At 45.5% G+C, this 23,134-nt stretch overlaps 1 protein-coding gene across 6 annotated transcripts in view; it reads left to right on the top strand.

Annotated features, from left to right (window-relative positions):
- Positions 1–23,134, top strand: part of LOC120384228 (mitotic spindle assembly checkpoint protein MAD1-like) — a 268,654-nt gene that overhangs the window by 165,459 nt on the left and 80,061 nt on the right. For all 6 annotated transcript variants that reach the window (XM_039502618.1, XM_039502612.1, XM_039502613.1 and 3 more), the window contains exon 5: positions 8,743–8,875. In XM_039502618.1, coding sequence (XP_039358552.1) covers positions 8,743–8,875 — 133 coding nt within the window. The remainder of the gene's footprint in view (positions 1–8,742; positions 8,876–23,134) is intronic.

Below are 23,134 nucleotides of genomic sequence, written 5' to 3' on the forward strand. Positions count from 1 at the left end.
GTAAGGAGTTCCACAAGTTGACTGAGCTCTGCGTGAAGAAGAACTTCCTTTTATTTGTTTTAAACTGGCTGCCTATTCATTTAATTTGGTGACCCCTAGTTCTTGTATTATGGGAATAAGTAAATAACTTTTCCTTATCCACTTTCTCAACATCACTCATGATTTTATATACCTCTATCATGTCCCCCCTTAGTCTTCTCTTTTCCAAGCTGAAGGTCCTAGCCTCTTTAATCTTTCCTCGTATGGGACCCTCTCCAAACCCCTAATAATTTTAGTTGCCCTTTTCTGAACCTTTTCTAGTGTTAGAATATCTTTATTGAGGTGAGGAGACCACATCTGTACACAGTACTCGAGATGTGGGCGTACCATGGATTTATATAAGGGCAATAATATATTCTCAGTCTTATTCTCTATCCCCTTTTTAATGATTCCTAACATCCTGTTTGCTTTTTTGACCACCTCTGCACACTGCGTGGACATCTTCAGAGAACTATCCATGATGACTCCAAGATCTTTCTCCTGACTCGTTGTAGCTAAATTAGCCCCCATCATATTGTATGTATAGTTGGGGTTATTTTTTCCAATGTGCATTACTTTACATTTATCCACATTAAATTTCATTTGCCATTTGGTTGCCCAATCACTTAGTTTTGTGAGATCTTTTTGAAGTTCTTCACAGTCTGCTTTGGTCTTAACTATTTTGAGTAGTTTAGTATCATCTGCAAACTTTGCCACCTCACTGTTTACCCCTTTCTCCAGATCATTTATGAATAAATTGAATAGGATTGGTCCTAGGACTGACCCTTGGGGAACACCACTAGTTACCCCTCTCCATTCTGAGAATTTACCATTAATTCCTACCCTTTGTTCCCTGTCCTTTAACCAGTTCTCAATCCATGAAAGGACCTTCCCTTTTATCCCATGACAGCTTAATTTACATAAGAGCCTTTGGTGAGGGACCTTGTCAAAGGCTTTCTGGAAATCTAAGTACACTATGTCCACTGGATCCCCCTTGTCCACATGTTTGTTGACCCCTTCAAAGAACTCTAATAGATTAGTAAGACACGATTTCCCTTTACAGAAACCATGTTGACTATTGCTCAACAGTTTGTTTTTCTATGTGTCTGACAATTTTATTCTTAACTATTGTTTCAACTAATTTGCCCTGTACCGACATTAGACTTACCGGTCTGTAATTGCCAGGATCACCTCTAGAGCCCTTTTTAAATATTGGTGTTACATTAGCTAACTTCCAGTCATTGGGTACCGAAGCCGATTTAAAGGACAGTTTACAAACCTTAGTTAATAGTTCCGCAACTTCACATTTGAGTTCTTTCAGAACTCTTGGGTGAATACCATCTGGTCCCGGTGACTTGTTAATGTTGAGTTTATCAATTAATTCCAAAACCTCCTCTAGTGACACTTCAATCTGTGACAGTTCCTCAGATTTGTCACCTACAAAAGCCAGCTCAGGTTTGGGAATCTCCCTAACATCCTCAGCCGTGAAGACTGAAGCAAAGAATCCATTTAGTTTCTCCGCAATGACTTTATCATCTTTAAGCGCTCCTTTTGTATTTTCATCGTCAAGGGGTCCCACTGGTTGTTTAGCAGGCTTCCTGCTTCTGATGTACTTAAAAAACATTTTGTTATTACCTTTGGAGTTTTTGGCTAGCCGTTCTTCAAACTCCTCTTTGGCTTTTCTTATTACACTCATGCACTTAAGTAGGCAGTGTTTGTGCTCCTTTCTATTTGCCTCACTAGGATTTGACTTCCACTTTTTAAAGGAAGTCTTTTTATCTCTCACTGCTTCTTTTACATGGTTGTTAGGCCACGGTGGCTCTTTTTTAGTTCTTTTACTGTGTTTCTTATTTTGGGGTATACATTGAAGTTGGGCCTCTATTATGGTGTCTTTAAAAAGGGCTGTCACGGAGTGTGGGGGAGTCCGGCCCTGCACCCCTTTTCCTGGAACTCACAGTGACAGCCAGCCAGCCAGTAAAACAGAAGGTTTATTGAACAACAGGAACACAGGATACAGCCCAGCTCGTGTTCAGAGCCAGGACCCCTCAATCTGGCCTTTCTGGGGGGTTCAGGGTGCTTGGATCCCAGCCTAGGATCCCCTGAAAACCCACCACCCAGTTCCCCAACCGAAGACTGACTCAACCCTTCCCCTCCGCCCCTTTTCTTTGTCTAGCTCCTGGGCAGAGGTGTCACCTCCCCTCCCCCAGGGCTAGCTCATGTTACCGCTGAATACCTGCATCTCACCTAAAATCCTCCCTTGCTCTCCCATCCCCCACACAGACAGCCCCTACTCCATCACAAGGGCCCATGCAACTTGCAGGGATTTCACTTTAGTCACTGTACCTTTTAACTTTTGTTTAACTAACCCCCTCATTTTTGTATAGTTCCCCCTTTTGAAATTAAAGGCCACAGTGTTGGGCAGTTGAGGTGTTCTTCCCACCACAGGGATGTTGAATGCTTTTGTATTATGGTCACTATTTCCAAGCGGTCCTTCTATAGTTACCTCTTGGACCAGCTCCTGCGCTCCACTCGATTAAATCTAGAGTTGCCTCTCCCCTTGTGGGTTCCCGTACCAGCTGCTCCATGAGGCAGTCATTTAAAGTATCGAGAAATTTTATCTCTGCATTTCATCCTGAAGTGAAATGTTCCCAGTCAATATGGGGATAATTGAAATCCCCCACTATTATTGTGTTCTTAATTTTGATAGCCTCTCTAATTTCCCTTAGCATTTCATCATCACTATTACTGTCCTGGTCAGGTGGTCGATAATAGATCCCTAATGTTATATTTTTATTTGAGCATGAAATTTCTATCCATAGAGATTCTATGGAACATGTGGATTCGCTTAAGATTTTTACTTCATTTGAATCTACACTTTCTTTCACATATAGTGCCACTCCTCCCCCTGCACGACCTGTTCTGTCCTTCCGATATATTTTGTACCCCGGAATGATTGTGTCCCATTGATTGCTCTCAGTCCACCAGGTTTCTGTGATGCCTATTATATCAATGTCCTCCTTTAGCACAAGGCACTCTAGTTCACCCATCTTATTATTTAGACTTCTGGCATTTGTGTACAAGCACTTTAAAAACTTGTCCCTGTTTATTTGTCTGCCCTTTTCTGATGTGCCAGATTCTTTTTTATGTGACTGTTTATCATCTGATCCAGCCCTTACATTATCCTCTTCCGTCCTCTGCTCCTGACTATAACCTGGAGATTCTCTATCATCAGACTCTCCCCTAAGAGAAGTCTGTGTCCACATGCTCCTCTGCAGCAGTCGGCTTTCCCCCATCTCCTAGTTTAAAAACTGCTCTACAACCTTTTTAATGTTTAGAGCCAGCAGTCTGGTTCCACTTTGGTTTAGGTGGAGCCCATCTCTCCTGTATAGGCTCCTCCCATCCCAGAAGTTTCCCCAGTTCCTAATGAACGTGAACCCCTCCTCTCTACACCATCGTCTCATCCACGCATTGAGACTCTGAAGCTCTGCCTGCCTACCTGGCCCTGCGTGTGAAACTGGGAGCATTTCTGAGAATGCCAAAAGTAGAGGTCCTGGATTTCAGTCTCTTCCCTAGCAGCCTAAATTTGGCTTCCAGGACATCTCTCCTACCCTTCCCTATGTCATTGGTACCTACATGTACCATGACCACCGGCTCCTCCCCAGCACTACACATAAGTCTGTCTAGATGCCTCGAGAGATCCACAACCTTTGCACCAGGCAGGCAAGTCACCATACGGTTCTCTCGGTCATCACAAACCCAGCTATCTACGTTTCTAATAGTCGAATCTCCCATTACTAACACCTGCCTTTTCCTAGAAACTGGAGTTCCCTCCCCCGGAGAGGCAACCTCAGTGCGAGAGGCAACCCCAGCACCATCTGGAAGGAGGGTCCCAACTACAAGAAGGTTTCCCTCTGCTCCCATTGACTGCTTTGCTTCCCTGGGCCGTTCTTCCTCCTCAACAGCGCAGGGGCTGTCTGACCAGAGGTGGGACAATTCTACAGTGTCCCGGAAAGCCTCATCAACATACCTCTCTGCCTCTCTTAGCTCCTCCAGTTCCGCCACTCTGGCCTCCAAAGTCTGTACATGGTCTCTGAGGGCCAGGAGCTCCTTGCACCGACTGCACACATACGCCACCCGCCCACAGGGCAGGTAATCATACATGCAACACTCAGCGCAATAAACTGGATAGCCCCCACTCTGCTGCTGGGCTTCTGCCTGCATTGTCTCCTAGTTAATGGAAGGGTGGTTTACAGAAAGAGGTTTTGAAATGTGGTTTGGTTTATAGGTTTTAAGGGGACTACAGGGGAAGGGTTAGGACCAACAAGGGACTCCCGCTCGCTTTCCCAAACTCCCTTGCGAAACTCCCTGTTAGCAGCCCCTGGTCGCTTGTGCACGGCTTTATAAAGCCCTGGCCTGAGTGAATGCCCCGCCCACTGATTAAGGCTCAGCCAATTACCAGAGGCTTTGAGCTTTCAAACCTTCCTTTGAAGCTCAGGGCCTCCAACTGCCAGCCACAGCACACGATCCTTCAAACAATCAAACAGACTGACAAACACAAGCTCAGCACACAGCAAGTAACCCCCAAACACAAACAAACACACACTACAGACAGTCACTTACCCCACAGACGCTGTATTTGCTCCTCCTTCACCTGGAGAACTCCCTTGTGAAACTCCCTGTTAGCAGCCCCTGTTCACAAAGCTCCCTGGTCGCTTGTGCGCGGCTTTTGCCTGTATATGGTTAAAAGTTATTAGTTTCTCTTAGTTTAGTTAGTTAGTCCCGGACGGGACTCAGCCTAGGGACAGCGACATTTGGAGGTGACGTGGGGAAAAATTAGAGGGAACACTGGGCCACACCTGATAAAGGTGCCTGCAGTTAGAAATGGCTTGTCTGCATGACACTGATTGCGTACAGCTACTGTTCTCTACAGATATCAGGCAAAGTGTGTGAAATCTTTAAATCTTTAACAAATCTCTCATTAATCCCAGCTAAGTAGATTAAAACCTACTGCAGGCTTTAAAAGGAAGCAAGCTGCTCAGTTGTAGGGCACTGAAAATATACATGGTGGAAAAACAGTCAAAACAGATTGGCTTACAAATACTAGGAAGTAAGAGGCTTTCGTGCAAGTAGTACCTAAGGAGGAACAGAGCAGGATGCTCCCAGTGCTCGGAGTACTTCTGATTCTTCTTGTGGATCAAATGTGCAAAAGTATGTGCAAGGGTGCAGGCTGTTCAAGAATTCTTTCTGTAATATGTTCAGGTGTTGAGGTAGGGCCCAGCTTGATGTTAAAGCCCTGAATTTCAGAAAGGCCTGAATATAGCCCTCTGTTACTGTACCTACAGGTCTATTCAGATACATGGAACTTTCACCATCCGATCTGTGGGTGCAATGGGTAGTTAAATACCTAAAGACTGTAAAATGCACCCAGCACTGGAAGGTGCTTTGGTAATTGAAAAGGAAGCTGAGATTTTGTGGGATCAAACTCTCAGTAGGATTTGTTTCAATTATAACTGAAGTCGTGGATTTATTCATTAAAATCTTCTGTTCCTTTTTGAAGTTTAGACTGTTTATTACAGCTTTTTAAGAAAAAATTGTGAATGGAAATTCCTAAAAACATTTTATTTTTACGTTTAATAAATTCAGGGGAAAAACCCCTCATAGTTCATGTTTTAGAATCCAGCTGTGTAGTTTGGGGCATGTTGTCCTTCAGCGACTCCCTTTTTATTTTTATACTCTCCCTCTTTTTTCAACTGTCTGTGTCCCTGCCCTTTCTCCCACTGTGTGTTTGCTGGTCCTTCTCCGTTAGTGGGAGAACTGGAACTGTGAATGTTGGCACTTATATGTCTTAAATCTGCCCAGAGTCCTTAGCCCCAGGATTTCAAAGAAACCACCATGACTGTTGGCAGTGAGAATTCTGGTTGAGAGCTGATGCCACGGGGTGTCATGTGGCTGAACAGAAACAATGAAGATTGCTCATCGGGATTGAAGGTGACAAGCAAGGGAACTAGCAGGTTTGCTGAGCTAAGTGAGAAGAAAGGTTGATCAAGAGCCTGTTTGTGGGATGTCACTGGAATTTTGAAGAAGCAATGTTGACTGACTGACTAGGCTGAATGCATCAGACTCATTTCTGCATGACCATACCCACATCTGAGCCCAGCTTTGTAGAAGTTGAAGGCTCCTGCAATCCTCTCTTCTGCTGCTTACCTTCTGTGTTCCCAGGAATGCAGAGTCTTTAGTGTAAGCTGCCTTAGTTCACAATCTCATGGGTCTGCACCGCTCTGGTTGATAGTGTTCTGTCAGTGGGGCCAAAGGAAGCGGTCCTGTTTTGTACCATATGCTCTGAGAGAGGCCAGAACAGTGATCTGAATGTGGATGATACAACTAAGCTCTTGATTTGCTGCACATTTATTTCCTATATGTTAGAGGAAGAGAAGCTCATTGAAGGTTATAATCCTGCTATGGCAATTGTTCTGTTAAAAACACAGGTACTTCTAGTTAAACTGACCTTTTCTCCAGCCACATCAAGGAAATGGCTGAAAAATGTTCCTAATACAGTAAATAGTTCTTGTCATTTTCCTCAGACGACCACAGGATATTGTAGTTAAATGCTGAGATCTGCCCAGCCTGCTCCCCAAATGCTCAGTTTCCTGGCCCTGCAAATTGCCTAAGGGTTCAATAAGTAGGTTAATACTTGCTTTAGGGTTAGCCTGAGGGTTGTCATTCCCAGTAGGCAGAGCCGAGTTCTGTTTGTGGCGGTTGTGTGTGTCTGTGAGCTCATGCACATAGAGCCTGCAAGGTGATTTTCATTTGCTCCCATTTTGTTATTGTATGTTGTTTCCTTGTCATTTTTACCGCAGCAGTGGTGACAGCTATGTTTGTTACAGACAGACCCCTACCTACACACACACACCCTTGTTGATTATTAAATGGTTGCTTTTTTGCTGCACTTTGCTTTTTGTCTCTCCTCTGTGTTCATTAGTTCCTACTATTGTCCTGCCCAATTTCTGACCCCTTGGTTGGGAACAGGTGGTGGGAGCAAGAGACAAGGAGAGAGAAGTGGAGGAAATGCAAACGTGGAGTTTGCGTCTCTGATTGTGACTGCTGACTGCACAGACAACCTTATTACAACAAGAGGAAATGGATGCTGGAGTGTCTTACACTTCCTAGCCATAGCCTACATGCTGGATTCTCTCCTGGCTAACTAAGGACAAAACCCAGCTGCAATGCACTGGCAGCAGAATGTCTGCCTGGAGGAGGGTTGCAATGGCACAAGGCACCTGAAACCGCCATTATTTTGCTTAGGGACCCAGAGCCAGCCAGTGCTGTCCCAAAAGTGGGCAGCAACAGCCAGGGGCCCAGGAAATGCATCAGATCAGCATATCTCCTAGGCAGCATATCACCAGTGAGGTGTCTGTGGAACCCAGAATGTAAGTTAAAGCTCTTTCCTGGAGAATCCCTGTGAAAAGCAGCTTCCTCCACTGGCTTAGGGGATGCAAATTGCATACCCAGCCTGTCTTAACGGGGTGAATCGAGTACCACGTAGTCCCCTCGTGCATAAAGCCTGTGGGAGAGGAAGACTTACCTGTAAATCTCAAGGGGTGTGTTAGCTTGACAGTCTGCTGAATCTTCACCTTGGAGAGGAAGGGCTGGTAGCAGTGCAGACAGTACAAGGCGCATGGCTTGCCAAATGCTTTACTGGGCTGAGATCTGTAGGAAAACACCCTACAGCTCCCTGTCCCACAAGAGAGATTCCCTCTATGCTACCTCAAATCCCCACCACTCCAGCTCCAGTCGCCTGGCACAACAACCTACTGTGCAGCCATTGATTTGCCCTTGACAGCCCAGCACCCCGACCCCTTAGTGATATCCTATTTTGTACCATAAGCTACTGTGCCTTGAAAGGGGGCCATTAGCCATTTTGAAACTGCTGTGGGGTCCTTGACTCCTTCCTTTTTCCTGGGCACACTGTCTTCTGAGCACCCACACAGCAGCCACAAAGGAGATGGGGATAACTAGGTGGTGGTGCAGAATGCTACCACCTATCTGCCTACTCCCTCCCCAACCTATTCTTGTAGGTTTGTTTTGTGATTTTGCTCCCCTTTGCACTATGCATTGGATGGGAGCATCTCGGTTCCTGTGTGGATGGTCACGGCCATATAGCTGGTGTCTCTTTACCATGCCCTACATACTAAAGACAGTGACTGTGTGTACAGGGCTTTTGCATGGGGCCCTATAGCCTTTCTGCACCCTGCCTCACTAGTGTCCTTAGGAAGAGGCTCTGCCAAGCCATACAGTGGCATGGGGGGGAGAGGGAGGGATTGGGGCTAAATCCCATCCGGGATTCTTCCTGACCTACACAATCAGGAGCAGCTGAATGTAAGCTTCAAAAGAGCTGTTGTCATGAGAGGCCAACCCTGGGGTTTGCTGACCAGAAGCAGAAGCTCCGAGATGTAAGAGTTGCTCTGTTTATGGTGGGGTTTTTATTGCTTGCTAGAGTTTAGACTGTTCAGCTGCAGGAAGGAAATGTGGCCAGAGACTTGGTATTTTGTCAGCTGAATCCTGTAAATTAGCAGTAGCTTCTAGAGACTATGTCTTATTGCTTAACCTGGGCCACCTGCGCACATTCTCTCTGGCTGCTATGAGTCATGTCACAATGACATGTCTCTGATTTCTGTCTTTCTTCTGCCGGGGGTCCTTTTTCACTGGTATTTTAATTTGTTTCAGTGTCACTCCACCACAGCAAATGATGGAGCAAGAAGAACTGAGAGTTCAACTGGCATCTAAAGAGCAGCTTATTCATCAGTTAAATGTCCATCTGAGGGAGGCAAATCACAGCCAGGAAAAGTCAAAAGCAGAGGTAGGTTCTGCCTTGCTTGCAGGTACCATGTCTCTGCTCTGAATGAACCATACAGGAAGATGTCTGCACAGGTGTTTCTTGCAACTCAACTGCTTGTAGCACTGCTGGGAAGCCTAGCTTTGTGAATCCTAAAAGAGTCCAGCCTATCACAGATGATGACCACTTACGATTGGCATTGGGAAAGGAATAGCTGGTGGAGGCGAAAGATTCAGATTCCAGGCCACTGATTTGCAGTGAGACAAGAGGACACTGTGCTGAAAGGATTCCTCAAGTGACGGAGTGACCATAGATTGTGGCTAGTGGTCACTGGGTTGATGGGAGAGGGGGGTGATCACTGAATCTGATCACAGGTAAGGAAAGGAAAGGAAAGGATCTCCAGAGGCAAGTTAAGAGGAGTTGTAACCACATAGACAGTAGCACTGTGATTGAAACAGACCCTCACAATTCCCATTGTTAAATCAAGCTAGTCATTTTGGTAGATCTTCCATGGAGGGAACATGAAAACATCTGCTCAGTGCAGAGTGGCAGTCAAAAAGGCTAACAATGTTAGGAACTATTAGGAAAGGGATAGATAATAAGATAGAAGATATCATATGCCACTATATAAATCCATTGTACGCCCACACATTGAATATTGCTTGCAGCTCTGGTCACCCTGTCTCAAAAAAGATTGATTAGAATTAGAAAAGGCGTAGAGAAGGGCAACAAAAATGATTAGGAGTGTGGAGCAACTTTCATATGAGGAGAGATTAAAAAGACCGAGACTGTTCAGCTTAGAAAAGAGATAACTGTGGGGGACATAACAGAGGTCTGTAAACCCATGAGTAGTGTGGAGAAAGTGAATAAGGAAGTGTTATTTCACAAAACTCAAGAACCAGGGGTTACCCAATGAAATTAATAGGCAGCAGGTTTAAAACAAACACAAGTTCTTCACTCAGTGCACGGTCAAATTGTGAAACTCGTTGCCCAGGGATGTTGTGACAGCTAAAAGTGTAATTGGGTTCAAAAAAGCATTAGAGAAGCTCATGGGGGATAGATCCGTCAGTGTCTATTAGTCAGGATGGGCAGGAATGGTGTCCCTAGCCTGTTATTGCCAGAAGCTGACAATGGGTGACAGAGGATGGATCACTTGATGATTACCTGTTCTGTTCATTCCTTCTGGGGCACCTGGCACTGGCCACCATCAGCAGACTGGATACTGGGCTAGATGGAACTTTGATCTGACCCAGTAGGGCTGTTCTGATCTGCAAAAGGTACATTGCCCTCATTTGTGAGAGAATGTGTTAGCTAAGATGATCAGGTGATACAAGATAAGATGAAGCCCCATGCTCTGGGTGTCCCTAAACCTCTGACTGCTAGAAGATGGGACTGATGGCAGAGGATGGATCACTCAATAATTGCTCTGTTCTGTTCTCTCCCTCTGAAGCATCTGGCACTGGCCACTGTTGAAAGACAGTGCTAGATGGACCATTGGTCTGATGCAGTATGGCCATTCTTATGTTCTTACTTTCTTATATATCTTTAAATATGCATATAGCTAACTACCAAGCGGTGATGGCCAGGTATCAGTTTCAGTTGTGGGAGAAGATGGCTTTTTGCACAAGCATCTATCAGAGGACTAAAGGAAGTTGACATCATCCATTATTAATGAAGGCCAAAATATAGCTAGACACATGCCCTTACGGCATCATTTGCCATATCTGATGCTGTCTCTAGTTCATTGGCAACAGCAATAACTCTATGTAGACATGCTTGGCTACATTACTCTTCTCTCCCACCGGGTCAGGGCCAAAATAGAAGATTTACCCTTCGACGGAGATGGTTTATTTAGTGTTAAGACTGATGACACATTGGTAAGCTGAAGGAAACTCTGTTACAGCTAGGTCTCAAGGACTCATGCCACCTTACAGAAGAACTTGTATGCCAGTGTTCAGATATCACAGACAGCGCATACCACCTTCTTCATCCACTTCTTATCAGAAGAGGCAACTGTACCATCAGCAGCACTATCGGCAACAAACATTCTCAGATACGTGACAGGAAGAAACACTTGAAACCTCATATGAGGACAAAAGAATCCCTCAGCCATCCCTAAGCCTTTACCACATGCCAAGCCTCAGGTTTGACCCTGGTAGTTGAGACCTTCAAACCAATTTTAGTAAATCAATTTGGGAACCCTCTGTCCAAATTTTACAATTCTTGAGCAACTATCATCTTGGACTTAATGGGTTTTAGATATAGTAAAAGAAAGTTTTACTGTCCCATTCAGATCACACCCTCTGTACAAATCCCTCCCTCCCTCTTCAGGGACCCCTCCCACAGGAGAGTATTATGGATAGAAGTACAAGCTCTTCTGAGCATGGTTGCTATAAAATAAGTTTCCTTGGCTGCCAGAAACAAAAGATTCTACTCCCATTCTTTTCTAATCGCCAAAGAGAAGGGAGACCTCCGACTGATTTTAGATCTCTGGGATCTAAACAAATATATCAGGAAGTTTCCATTCAGGATGCTTTCCTGGGATCTAATTATTCTGCTCTAGATTGGTTTGTTGCTCTTGAACTCAGAGGCATATTTCCACATTCCCATTAGACCATCCCACCAAAAGTACTTGTGCTTTGTCCTTCATTTATACCACTTTCAATGCAGAGTCCTACCTTTCAGTCTCTCCACTTCGCCCAGAGTATTTACAAATGTTTAGCTCCAGTAGTGGCACATCTAAGAAAGCAAGGTTATTCTGTATTCCTGTATTTAGATGATTAGTTGCTGAAGGACCAATCCAAAGAAGAATTAGGCAACCATTCAGAACACTTATTCTCTATTTGGAACCCTGGGTCTCATCATAAACAAACAAAAAAAACCACTTCTCATTCCCTTCATAGGGGAGCCCTTCGACTCTGTCAAAGGAAGGGCCTTTCTGCTGGAGGTGAGGGGTTTGAAAATAGCAGATTCCATACCTTCACTGATGACACCCAGTTCATACGGCAGGGCTTTTTCTGAAGCCACTGGGACTAATGGCATCGATGACATCTGTAACACCTATGCCAGACTCAGAATGAGGCCTCTTCAGCATTGAGTCCTGAAGAATTTCTATCCCAGTATGGCCAGCATGCTGAAGAGGATTACAGTACCGCCTGAAACTCTTCATTCTCTAACACAGTAGTTACATCTGCAGAATGTGCCCAAGGAAGTATTCAACCCATCTCAGCCAAAGTTAATAGTAACCATGGATGCATCCAAGGTAGGCACATCTTTACACTCAGGTAGTAAAGGGTCTTTGGAGCCTCAAAGAATCCCAGTTACACATAAATGTATTGGAGCTACGGGCAATCCATTTGGCCCACAAAATGTTTCTCCTGCAGATACGCAATACAGTTATCCAGGTTGCCATGAACAACATGGCTGCAGTTTATTATGTGAACAAACAAGGAAGGACTTATTTGACCCACCTATTCAACAAAGCAATAGAGCTGTGGGATTGGTGCATACAGTACAACATTTACCTGATTGCCTTACATATTGTAGAAGAACACAACAAGTTAGCAGATTGCCTCAGCAGAGAATTGTCACAAATGAACAGATGGCCCCCAAAGAATTCATTCATTCGGGATATCTTCAAACATTGGTGATTCTTGACAGCAGACCTGTTTGCCACCACACTCAATGCAAAATGCCCTCTTTTCTGCTTAGAAGCAGGAGTGGACAGTCAATCTTTGACAGACACATTTCTCCCCCACTTGGGGAATGGCTCTCATGTATGCATTTCCCCCATTCCCTTTAATTCCCAAAGTTCTAAAGAAAGTAAAGCATGATTCTGCCAGGATGACTGTAATCACTCTAGTGCGGCTGAGACACAATGGTATGCCGACCTACTCCACTTATCCCATGGCAATTACAGGACTCTGCCATTATTGATGGACCTATTTTCACAGCCACAGGGAAAAGTGCTCCATCCAGACCCAAATTGTTACCTCTAACAGCTTGGGTGAAAGGACTTGGATGGGAATAGAGCGCTCATGCTCCACTGAGGTTCAGTGAATTTTATTAATGCTAGGAAATGCTCTGCTAGAAAGTGATATGACTTCAAATGGAAAAGATTCATGATATGGGCAGAAAATGGAAATGTAGATCCAGTTTCAGCCCCCATTCAGATGGTCTTAGAACAGGGGTCGGCAACCTACGGCATGCGTGCCACCTTTGGCACGCGAGCCGATTTTGCCTGGCACGTGGCTGCCAGCCGGGGTCCCAGCCGCCGGCCCCACTCAGCCGCTGCCGGCTGAGTGAACGGAACCCCAGGCCGGCAGGAGGCTGAGCGGGGCCGGCGGCCGGGACCCCAGACTGGTGGCAGGCGTGCCCCCCCGGCTTTCCCCCTCACCGCACTCAGGTTCTGCGCATGGCTGGCCCCTGGGCAGGCTGGCCCCTGGGGTCTATAAAGGCTTGTTGGGATTTGCCCCTCAATGAACCGATGTGCAAGGGGCGGGGGGGGGGGGGGCAAGGTAGAAGTTTCACCTAGGGCGCAAAATATCCTTGCACCGGCTCTGCCCCAGGGGGTGCGTGCACCCCAGGTTATGAACCACTGCACTAAACTGATAAGATCTGCATTTTAATTTTATTTTAAATGAAGCTTCGTAAACATTTTAAAAAGCTTGTTTACTTTACATACAACAATAGTTTATAGTGTATAGAGAGACACCTTCTAAAAACGTTAAAATGTATTACCAGCACGTGAAACCTTAAATTAGAGTGAATAAATGAAAACTCGGCACAGCACTTCTGAAAGGTTGCCAACCCCTGTCTTAGAATATCTGTTACATTTAGAAACGGGGGGTCTATCGCTATCACCTGTTAGAGTACACTTAGTGGCTATTTCAACATACATATACGTATTAGGGACAAACCCATTTTCTCACATGACCTAGTGGAGAGATTTTTGAAGGGTCTGCTGAACCTTTATCCATTCACCAGAGACCTTGTCCTCTTGGAATTTGAATTCAGCACCGACTCAAATGAGGCTTTTGAGCTATTATGAAATTGCTATTATAAAAGCTGGTTTTAAGGAAAGGTGAAATAGGGAGCAATCATTTCCGGTATATGAATTAGTGATCTGTATGCACTAATGGCAGATTCCCCCCTATTCTATTTTCCATCATGAGAAGGTGGTCCTTAGGCCAAAAATTCCAAAAATTGTTTACGATTTCCATGTAAATCAGTATATAAATTTACCTCTATTTTTTCCAAACCTCATATAAGTAAGGGAGATGCTAGATTACATTCTTTAAATGCAAAAAGAATACAGTCATGTTACCAGGATAGAACTCAGGACTTTAGATCTTCTCCTAAGTTGTTTATCTCTTATACCAGCTATTCAAAGGGTAGGACCATTTCAGCACAATCATTATCTAGATGGGTCAGACTTTGTATAGAGCAGTGCTATAGGGCAGCTTTGCTTTCCCCTCCAGGTCCCGTTAGAGCTCAGAGTATCAGGGAATGACTTCATCTCCAACAGTTTTCAAGCACATTTCCATTATTGACATTTGCAAGGCCTCTTTGTCTCGCTTCCGTATTGAGGTACTGCTCACCAAATGTTCCAAGGAAGGGAGGATGCAGAGGGCACTCGAAGAAATGAAGGTTACTTGCTTGTAACTGGAGTTCTTTGAGACACACTCTGCACATTCACGCTCCCCGCCTGCCTTCCGTGCTTCTGCAGAATCCTAATTGTAACATTACTCAGTATTTCCTATTAGCATTTTGAAGGAACTGAGGTGAATTAGTAATAATAATAATTGGAGATATACCAATCTCCTAGAACTGGAAGGGACCTTGAAAGGTCATTGAGTCCAGCCCCCTGCCTTCACTAGCAGGACCAATTTTTGCCCCAGATCCCTAAGTGGCCTCCTCAAGGATTGAACTCACAACCCTGGGTTTAGCAGGCCAATGCTCAAACCACTGAGCTATCCCTCCCCCTCTTTGGCAACTGTGCCAATGCTCCTTCTGTGGCCACGCCCCCTGACTGGCACAAGCACTGGGCACAGGAGGGAAGGGGTGAGATGCCTCTAAAAGGCACTGCTCTAGAAGGTTCCACTGTCCTAGCTGCACCAGGCTGGTGCATCCTAAAGGTGGGAATATGCAGAGGGCATTCAAAGAAGAACTCCAGGTACAAGTAACCTCCATTTTCCAGTCTTGTTGATGACCCTTATGGGGCCAATATGTTTTCATGTGATGGAATTTCTGGGTTTTAATTTGCTTTTTTTAAACTAGGATGTTTGTGCAACTTTACTTTGTCCCCGTTGTGTGTATGAATCACAATAGTCTTTAATTACACCATCATGTACTATTTTTTCCACAGGATACCTGCTCCAATCAGTGCACAGGATAGACAGTGCTCTGGGAAAGAATCAGGACAGTGCAGTTAATGATGCTGATTTCTGTAGAATGCTGCCTTGTTTGTTGCAGAAGTTGGAAGGTGTGAAGTGAATGAGGGAAGGGACTGCAAGAGGGTCTCATGGTTCAGGCAGCTGAATGTCAGCCTCTGCCACATAGTACCTGTATTATTTTGGGCAAGTCACTTAAATCACATTTTTCACAGTTGCCCATTAATTGTGTGTTCCTCATTTTCTAGACTGCCCAACTTGAAACACCTGAAGTCTGATTTGCAGAAGTATTGAGCACTCACAATTGCAACCAAAGTCAATGGGCACCGTGCTTTGAACATATAAAAAGTGCTATAAAGTGAAATATTAGGCACTAGATGTCTCAAATTGAACACCTAAAATTAGTGGAAGCTTATGACAATTTTGGTCTTAATTTCTCTCTGCCTCTATTCCTCATCTGTAAAATGGGAATAATTATACCCCTTTTCCCTCCCAGGGGTGTTGTGAATATAAATTGATTGATGTTTGTGAACCACTCAGATATTATAGCAATAAGCACTTGTGATGGGACGTACTTAGCGTTATCACCTTTGAAATGCAAAAAAAACAGCACTCCCCCCTCCCGACAAGGTAAGCCCACCACAACCCCAACCACAAGGTAACTCTGCAACTCCCCCCTTTCAACAGCCACTTATAGTCTCTAGAGAGAGAACACATATAGATAAGATTGATGATAAACGGACGTTTGTATTATCAGCATGTTTTGCCAGCCAGGCTTTGTAGTCTGTTTTGTTTAGCCAGTTGCCATTGAATGTGCAGTTTCTGACACGAGCCTTTTTTTTTTTCAGGAGTGTAGTAGGATCACTCGCACCATCCCCCTGATCTTTGATTATTTAATATGCCTCACACAACTCCTCACTCTCACATGCCTCAAACCCTCTCTCACACATGCACACACGATGATGGGCAGGCAGCTGCTGTATTTTCAGCAGTTTTGATCTGTCATCACTTAAACTGGGAAGTCGGAACACTACAGCATCTTTAGCTGGACACAGAAACTTTTACCATTCGCTATCCCTGTGTATTGTGATGATAATGCAAATCTTTAGACCCACGTGAAAAAACTCAGAAGATTAAATTATTTTTCTGGCAACTAGTAAATCCATAAAAAAACTGACCAGGCTAGTCAAATACCAGCTGGGTTATAACCCTAGGCGTACTGGGGCCTTTGAGGGCCCCCTGCTGGAGGGCTCATGGGCCTACCATACCTTGCCCCAGAAAAGGAGCAGTGATAGTAGGTCCTCCAGTCCTGCCTAGAAAGGCTGCAGGGAAGCAGCCAATCAGAGCGCAGCAGATTCAGTTAAAAAGAGCTGCAGGGCCTGAGCAGGTCAGTTGCTGGCTGGGACCAGAAGGATGAGGAAGGAGTGGAAGGCTGTGAAATTCCACAGATAAAGAGACTGGAGAGAAATCCTGCTCAAGCAGGAACAGGACTGGGAAGCTCTCCAGGTGCAGAGACTTGAGAAATTAAAAAGGGGGCAGAGACTGTTACAAGCTTTCTAGGCAAAGAGGCCTGGGAGAAGACCCTGAGAAATCAGGACAGGGATGGAGCAACTCTTCAGGCAAGGAGGCCTGGGAGAAGACCCTGCTCAAACAGGGAACAGACAGAGTTGCCAAGTAGGTGATGGGACAGAGTGGGAAGCAGCCCAGGTAGGGTGACCAGATAGCACCTGTGAAAAATAGGGACAGGATGGGGGGTAATAGGTGACTATATAAGACAGCCCCGAATATTGGGACTGTCCCTATAAAATTGGGACATCTGGTCACCCTAAGCCCAGGCAATTCAGTAGCAGCAGCTATTAAAGCAGCCTATGGCTGCTATTTGCAGGGTCCCTAGTTTGGGACCCAGAGTAGTGGGTGGGCCCGAATCCCCCCACCACCACCACCTGCCACTGGGGAAGTGACCTACGCCCCACGAAGGTGATAAGACTCAGCACTAAAAGTGCAAGAAAAGGGCTAGAATTTAAACAGACCTACAGTCAGAGAGAGCGCCAACCATTTGTTGGCCTGTGTTACCCCAGAAGGGGCAACAGCCAATGGGGGGGGGCGCCCTTGAGAGGTGAGCATGTCCCATCACGGCACCACAGAAAATCACATGAGGAAATTAATAACTATGTATTCCGTGATGGGTTTGAATGGTGTGTAATAAATAAGGCTGGAGCCACACATTGAATGATGAGAATGAAAAGAAATAATGAATAGTTACCCATTCTTTGAGCAGTATCGATCCTCTACACTCAGAGACAGGGGTCCTGTGGAAAAACAGCATATGATCATGTAATTAAAGACTGTATCATAATGAATATGCACCGGGGGCCAAATTAAGGTCACATGGGCAATCTTAATGCTGGCATTTGCAAACTTTTTGTGTGCTTGACTTTGCAACCTTAGTGTTCTTTTAAAATAACTCTGTTGTATGTCATATTTTTTAAATGAAGGAATTACATCTGTTCTCATGAATGTTTTCATTCTCACTCCAGCTAATGAAAATTGTACTGGTCAGGCATTCTTTGAAAGCCTTTCTCAATAGTTAATGTTAATAGAGACACCAGAGCTTTCTCTCGGCTATTAATCTGAAGATAATAACAGGCCCATTTCTTAAGTACACACAGAAGAAGGAGAAGAAGAAATACTGGCTATGACACAAAATGAATTGTCTTCCTCCATGCCCTTGTAACCTAGGGCATGTAGTGCAGGCTGGCAGCCATTGCGTTACAGATTTAAAAGTGCTGGGATCTCTCAGTTCCGTAGCATGTGGCCTGATGGATTGGTGAGTAATGTACTTGAGGAGTGCATTACTAAGCTCCAGACTAATGGCTAGCTGTTGCCAATGGCTCTTGCTACAGATCATTCATTGTGCTATTCATAAGCTCTCTGCCAGTCTGTGTTCTGGCACTCATGCTGCCCGTGCTGAACACCACCTGTCTTCCTGCTTGCCCCCGGGAAAGTATTTCCCAAGTTTTCTCACGATTGATAGTAGAAAACAGGAGGCGACAGTGCAATGGAGCCTTTCTTCTCACATGCACTTCTGGAATCTATGGTAGAGGATGGGAAATAAACCTGTCACCAGCTATTTCCAGGATACAGTCACGCTACTTGCTGGGAAATTTGTATCCATGAAATTTCCTCTTTCAAGGAGAATGAAGTTCCAGAGGACAATGAAAAATCTGAGGGAAAGGGACATCATATGTGGTGTATCCGAGTATAGTTTCTGAAAGAGGAGCTAGCCTCCCTCTCTCTCTGATGGCTTATCAACTAATTCCATGCTCCAGTGCAGCCTGGTAGAAATGCCTAAATACAGGCACCAGCATATGCCTCTTGAGTGAGAGAACTGCGGCATATGTAGAGCCCAACCTGATGAGAATACCTGCCTCAATTTCTGGGTTGAATTTTGTTGGCTCAAGCAGATGTTGTGTGTTCGAACCTTGGATGTTCTGAATGAGTAACCCATAGAAAATATCTTCCTGGGTATTGACTCCCGTCTAGTTTCCTTTTCTTTTCTTTTTAAAACCTGTGATACCAGCGAGGCTCCCGCGTGACAGCATAGGAGATGTAGTCCTCTGTTCCTCCCCCAAGATGATGCAAGCTTCCTCACGCTGCCCCGCCGGGTTGTCTCAACCTGATGTGGAAGTGGGATATTCAGTGTGGCAGCATTGTGCATTTCCATGGCTCATTACGTCCTCGGTGCCTTAGGGCATGTCTACACAACCGCAGCAGCCAACCTCAGCAGGCTTGGGTTAGCGGGACTTGTGCTAGGACTCTAAAAACAGCCTTGTAGGCAGCACTTTGAAGCTGCAGCTTGGGCTCTGATGCCTAGGGAGGGAGGAGGCTTCTGAGCCGGACTTGCAATTTCCAAGTGTGCTATGTGAATGGCTGTTTTTAGAGCGCTAGCGCGAGCCGCATTAGCCCATGTCTGTCAGCCCAGGCTGGGAGGCTCCCTGCTGCAGGCTGTGTAGACATGCCCTCAGCAAGCATACCAGTCAGTGCTGCTGGTGGGGTTGAGAGTCCAGCTGGACTGAGACCCCTCCCTACTCATTTCACATAGGCCATTGAACGGCCTTCAGAGGGTAGCAGCTTTCAGTCATTGCCCGTTTGAACTGGAGACCTGGAGGTAAAAAGCTGTAATATCTCATTTCCAGTCACCTGAGCCATCTAGTGCCCCTGTTGGCCTCTGTCACAGGCCTTGCTGAGCCAGAAACTTTAACTCTTGCTCTGCTGTCCTATGCTCTCAGGCTGTGTAATCATACCGTTTGAACTTTAATTTCTTCCTGCCCAGCCTATGGAGGGGAGAAAAGCCTACCTTCTAAGGAATTCCCCAGAGGAGGGTCACTGTTGTTTGTCTACTATTAAAACTGCATTAGGGAACCAAAATGGTGTAAACATAGGACTAGAGACCTCTCTGACTGATCAAGAAATGTTTTATTCCACCTATAGAAATATTTTACATTTCAAGGGGGTAATTCTAATTACCTTAAAGTGTTTTGGGTTCCTAAGTATAATTCAATGGTAAGAGAAGGTTTTCTTTTCAGTGAGGGCTATTTTCTTTGTGTTCTTCTACAGCTATACTAAGTATAGCTTTTTATTGCCCTGAGCAGAAAGCAAACCCTGGTTCTTTTCAACCTTCACATTAATTGTGCAACCAAAAGTCTCGTAGCACTTTGCACATAGAAACCAGGTGAGGGTTGTGGAGAGTTAGACCATTAAAATGAAAATTCCCAGTATGTTTGTCAATCGGATTATTTGCATGCTCTTTTGGAACATGCTTCCGGTAATAGAGTCATCACTCTGTTATTTCTCCTGACCGCTCTTTCTGTCCTCTGTTTTCCTATACAAAATCTGACGGTGGCTTATATTTAACTGAGAATATTCTTTGCTTGCTTCCCTGTCTTCTCGCTTGAGCTTTCTTTCTTTAACAAGCACAACAGCATGCTGCTGTATCTTCAAAGAGGAAATTAATTCCGTCCGCAAAAGGGTCAAGTGCTAGAAAGTGCATAGCAATGCAGTTTGCATGGCAGGATACAGAAGATATGATGCTAATAAGATTCTAAGATGAGAACAGCAGACTGGCTCTAGGGATTCAGATGAAGGGTTCTGTAAATTTTAAAAGAAATGGTCTCCAAAAACTAATGATGTCTGCTTTCCAATTCATTAGTAATGTGGAGCGGGGAGATGGGAGTGAGAAGCGGGCCATGCTTTGAAATATCAAAATGTAACGAGGATGAAAACAGTGAGAGCTCATCTCATTGGGGTCATAAAGCTGGGAGAAGGAGGTAGGCTGTAGGGAAATGTAGTCAGTGTCGAGGGGGAAGGGAATTGTACCATGGTAGGCTGTATGTAGATTTACTGCAGTCATTGTACCAGTGTAGATACAAGGTTCTTATGCTGAAAAAGTGTTGCAATATTTATCAGACTTTTTTCAGTTTTTCTGTTTGATTACTTATTGTACAGAGTGTCTAAAGGATTCTAAAAACACAAGTGAATTGTCTTAGCATATTTACAGACGGCTCTTGGTAAACCTTGCCCTTCACCTTTTTGCATTGTGTGCACGAAACTGAGTAACAAGAACCTGAACCTTGTTTATAGTTAATAGTGGGAGAAAAACCCTCAGGCAAAGCCTAATGAACCAAGAGCAATTCTGAGCTCTCCTCTGTAATATCTGCAGAGACTGTGCCTTTGCAAGAGCTGCCTGGACACATCGTGTGACCTTGCTGCTTTACATCATTAAAATTTCCCATTACTGGGATAGTGTTTGCATGGAGGTGCTGTTGTGCAGATATTATGCCGGAGTGTCTCTCCTGCATGCAGAGTTTGTAGCTGACAGAAAAAATGTCTCTCTGCTTGAACAGTTTCCAGAGCTGGGAGGTGTGCAGCAGCAGAGGTTAGCTGTGGCTTTTAGTTTGACAAAGCTATTACATTTTGCAGAGTGAGGTTAAGGTTTTCCTCCTATCTTATTTTATTTGTGTGATATTTTCTGATCTGCCCTCTAGCCCTCAGTGACGACTGGTGAGGTTCTGGTGGAGCATCCTCGCCATCATCACTAGTGCTTTCAAGCCAATGACAGACTGAGTGGCTCAGTAGTGCCCAGCCGCATAGAGCCCTTCCCGGGGCAGTGGCTCAGAAGGGCAGGCCATGGTGTGCCAGATCTGAGGCCTGCACGGTCACAGCTACTGTTCTGAGACTGACAGCCTTGGGAACTGAAGTGCAATCATGCTCTCAGGTGCAGTGAGGTGTGCCTGCCACATCCATTGTGCTGGCCTCACTAGTCCTAGACACTCAGTTCAAGCTTTGGTTTTGACTTCGGCAGGACGTTTCTTCACCCCCAGTGAAACTGGGTTATCTGTTTGCTCTACTGTACTTCACTGAAGCTTCTGCTGCTCTTGAGGTTGATTCTTAAAGTGTACAGATCCCATAACTCAATTGTGTGATTTTTGGTCATGTCATCTCAGCACCAAGCCCTACTCCAGATAATGAATCTTTCTTCTTGGAAAAGGTCGGGTTTCAAATCCAGGTATAACAGGCTGGCAGTGTGTGCCTGCAACGCTCCCACCCTATTAGCTGTGTTTTCTTGGTGGAAAAGGTTTCAATGGGTCCTGGTGATTAACTGAGGTGGATGAGGCACTGCTTTACCTGTATATCAGAGAACGGGAGTGGTCTTCTGAGAAGATAGGACCTGGGGTCTGTGGAGAAAGCTTGGGTGAATTTTTGTTACCATTACATCCAAAGCCCAGGAAGCGGGGGAGCTTAAACTGTGTTTGCAGAGCAAGTTGGGAAAGGTACCTGCTCTTATGAAAGCCGGAAGCGGCCAGCAGCAGGTCCGGCTCCTAGGTGGGGGGCCAGAGGCTCCGCGTGGTGCCCCCACCCCAAGCACCGGCTCCACACTCCTGGGGGGGTGGGGCCTGCAGGTGAGAACTGTGCAGTGCCGCTTGCACACCTCCGCCTAGGAGTCGGACCTCCTGCTGACTGCTTCTGGGGCACAGTGCGGTCCATGGTGCCAGGACAGACAGGAAGCCTGCCTTAGCATCCCCGCTGCACCGCTGACTGGGAGCCACCCGAGGTAAGCCCTCACCCCCACAAACCCGGAGCCCTTTCCTGCACCCCAGACCTCTCATCCCCAGAGCCCTGACCCCCTCCTGCATCCCTGCCCCAGCCCAGAGCTCCCTCCCACACCTTGAACCCCTCATTCCCGATCCCACCCCACAGCCCTCACCTCCGTACCCCAACCCTCTGCCCCAGCCCTGAGCCCCTCCCACACCCCAAACCCCTCATCCCCAACTCTGTTGGCTTGTGGGCATCAACAGTTTTCTTCAAGTGGGTCAAAAAAGTCTTCAACAGAAAAAAAGTTTGAAAACCACTGCTCCAGATGACCCTACAGCAAGCCCTGGCATCTGACTTCACTCATGGAAAAAACAACAAAAGCCATATTCTATCAGTTTCCCTGTTTCCAGTGAACATAATCAATCCTTCTTTATGGACTTTCTATAAATTGTGAGGATGGTATTGCCATGTGTGTCAAGGCCTGCGTTCTTTCAGCTTCTCTCCTAAGTGAAATGCTTCCTTGGAGAGAGGAGATGGGGGAATTTATTTCCCCAGGAAACCTCAAGACAGATGCAGCAACAATTTCCGTTGAGGTTCAGTGGAGTTCCTGCTTGTTACCCAGTTTTTAAGTTGGATGCCTGAGGCCCAAGGATATTAGACTGACTTGCCTAAGGTCATACAGTGAGTCAGTGGAGCATACAGGAGCATGGCTGCCTGGCTATTCTATACAGTACAACCTCATTCTCTTGGGCCATATGTAAACATATGAAAAAACAGCAAAAATTTGGATCCCCTTTTC

Source organism: Mauremys reevesii, linkage group 16 (assembly GCF_016161935.1).
Source record: "Mauremys reevesii isolate NIE-2019 linkage group 16, ASM1616193v1, whole genome shotgun sequence".
Classification (NCBI taxonomy): domain Eukaryota; kingdom Metazoa; phylum Chordata; order Testudines; family Geoemydidae; genus Mauremys; species Mauremys reevesii.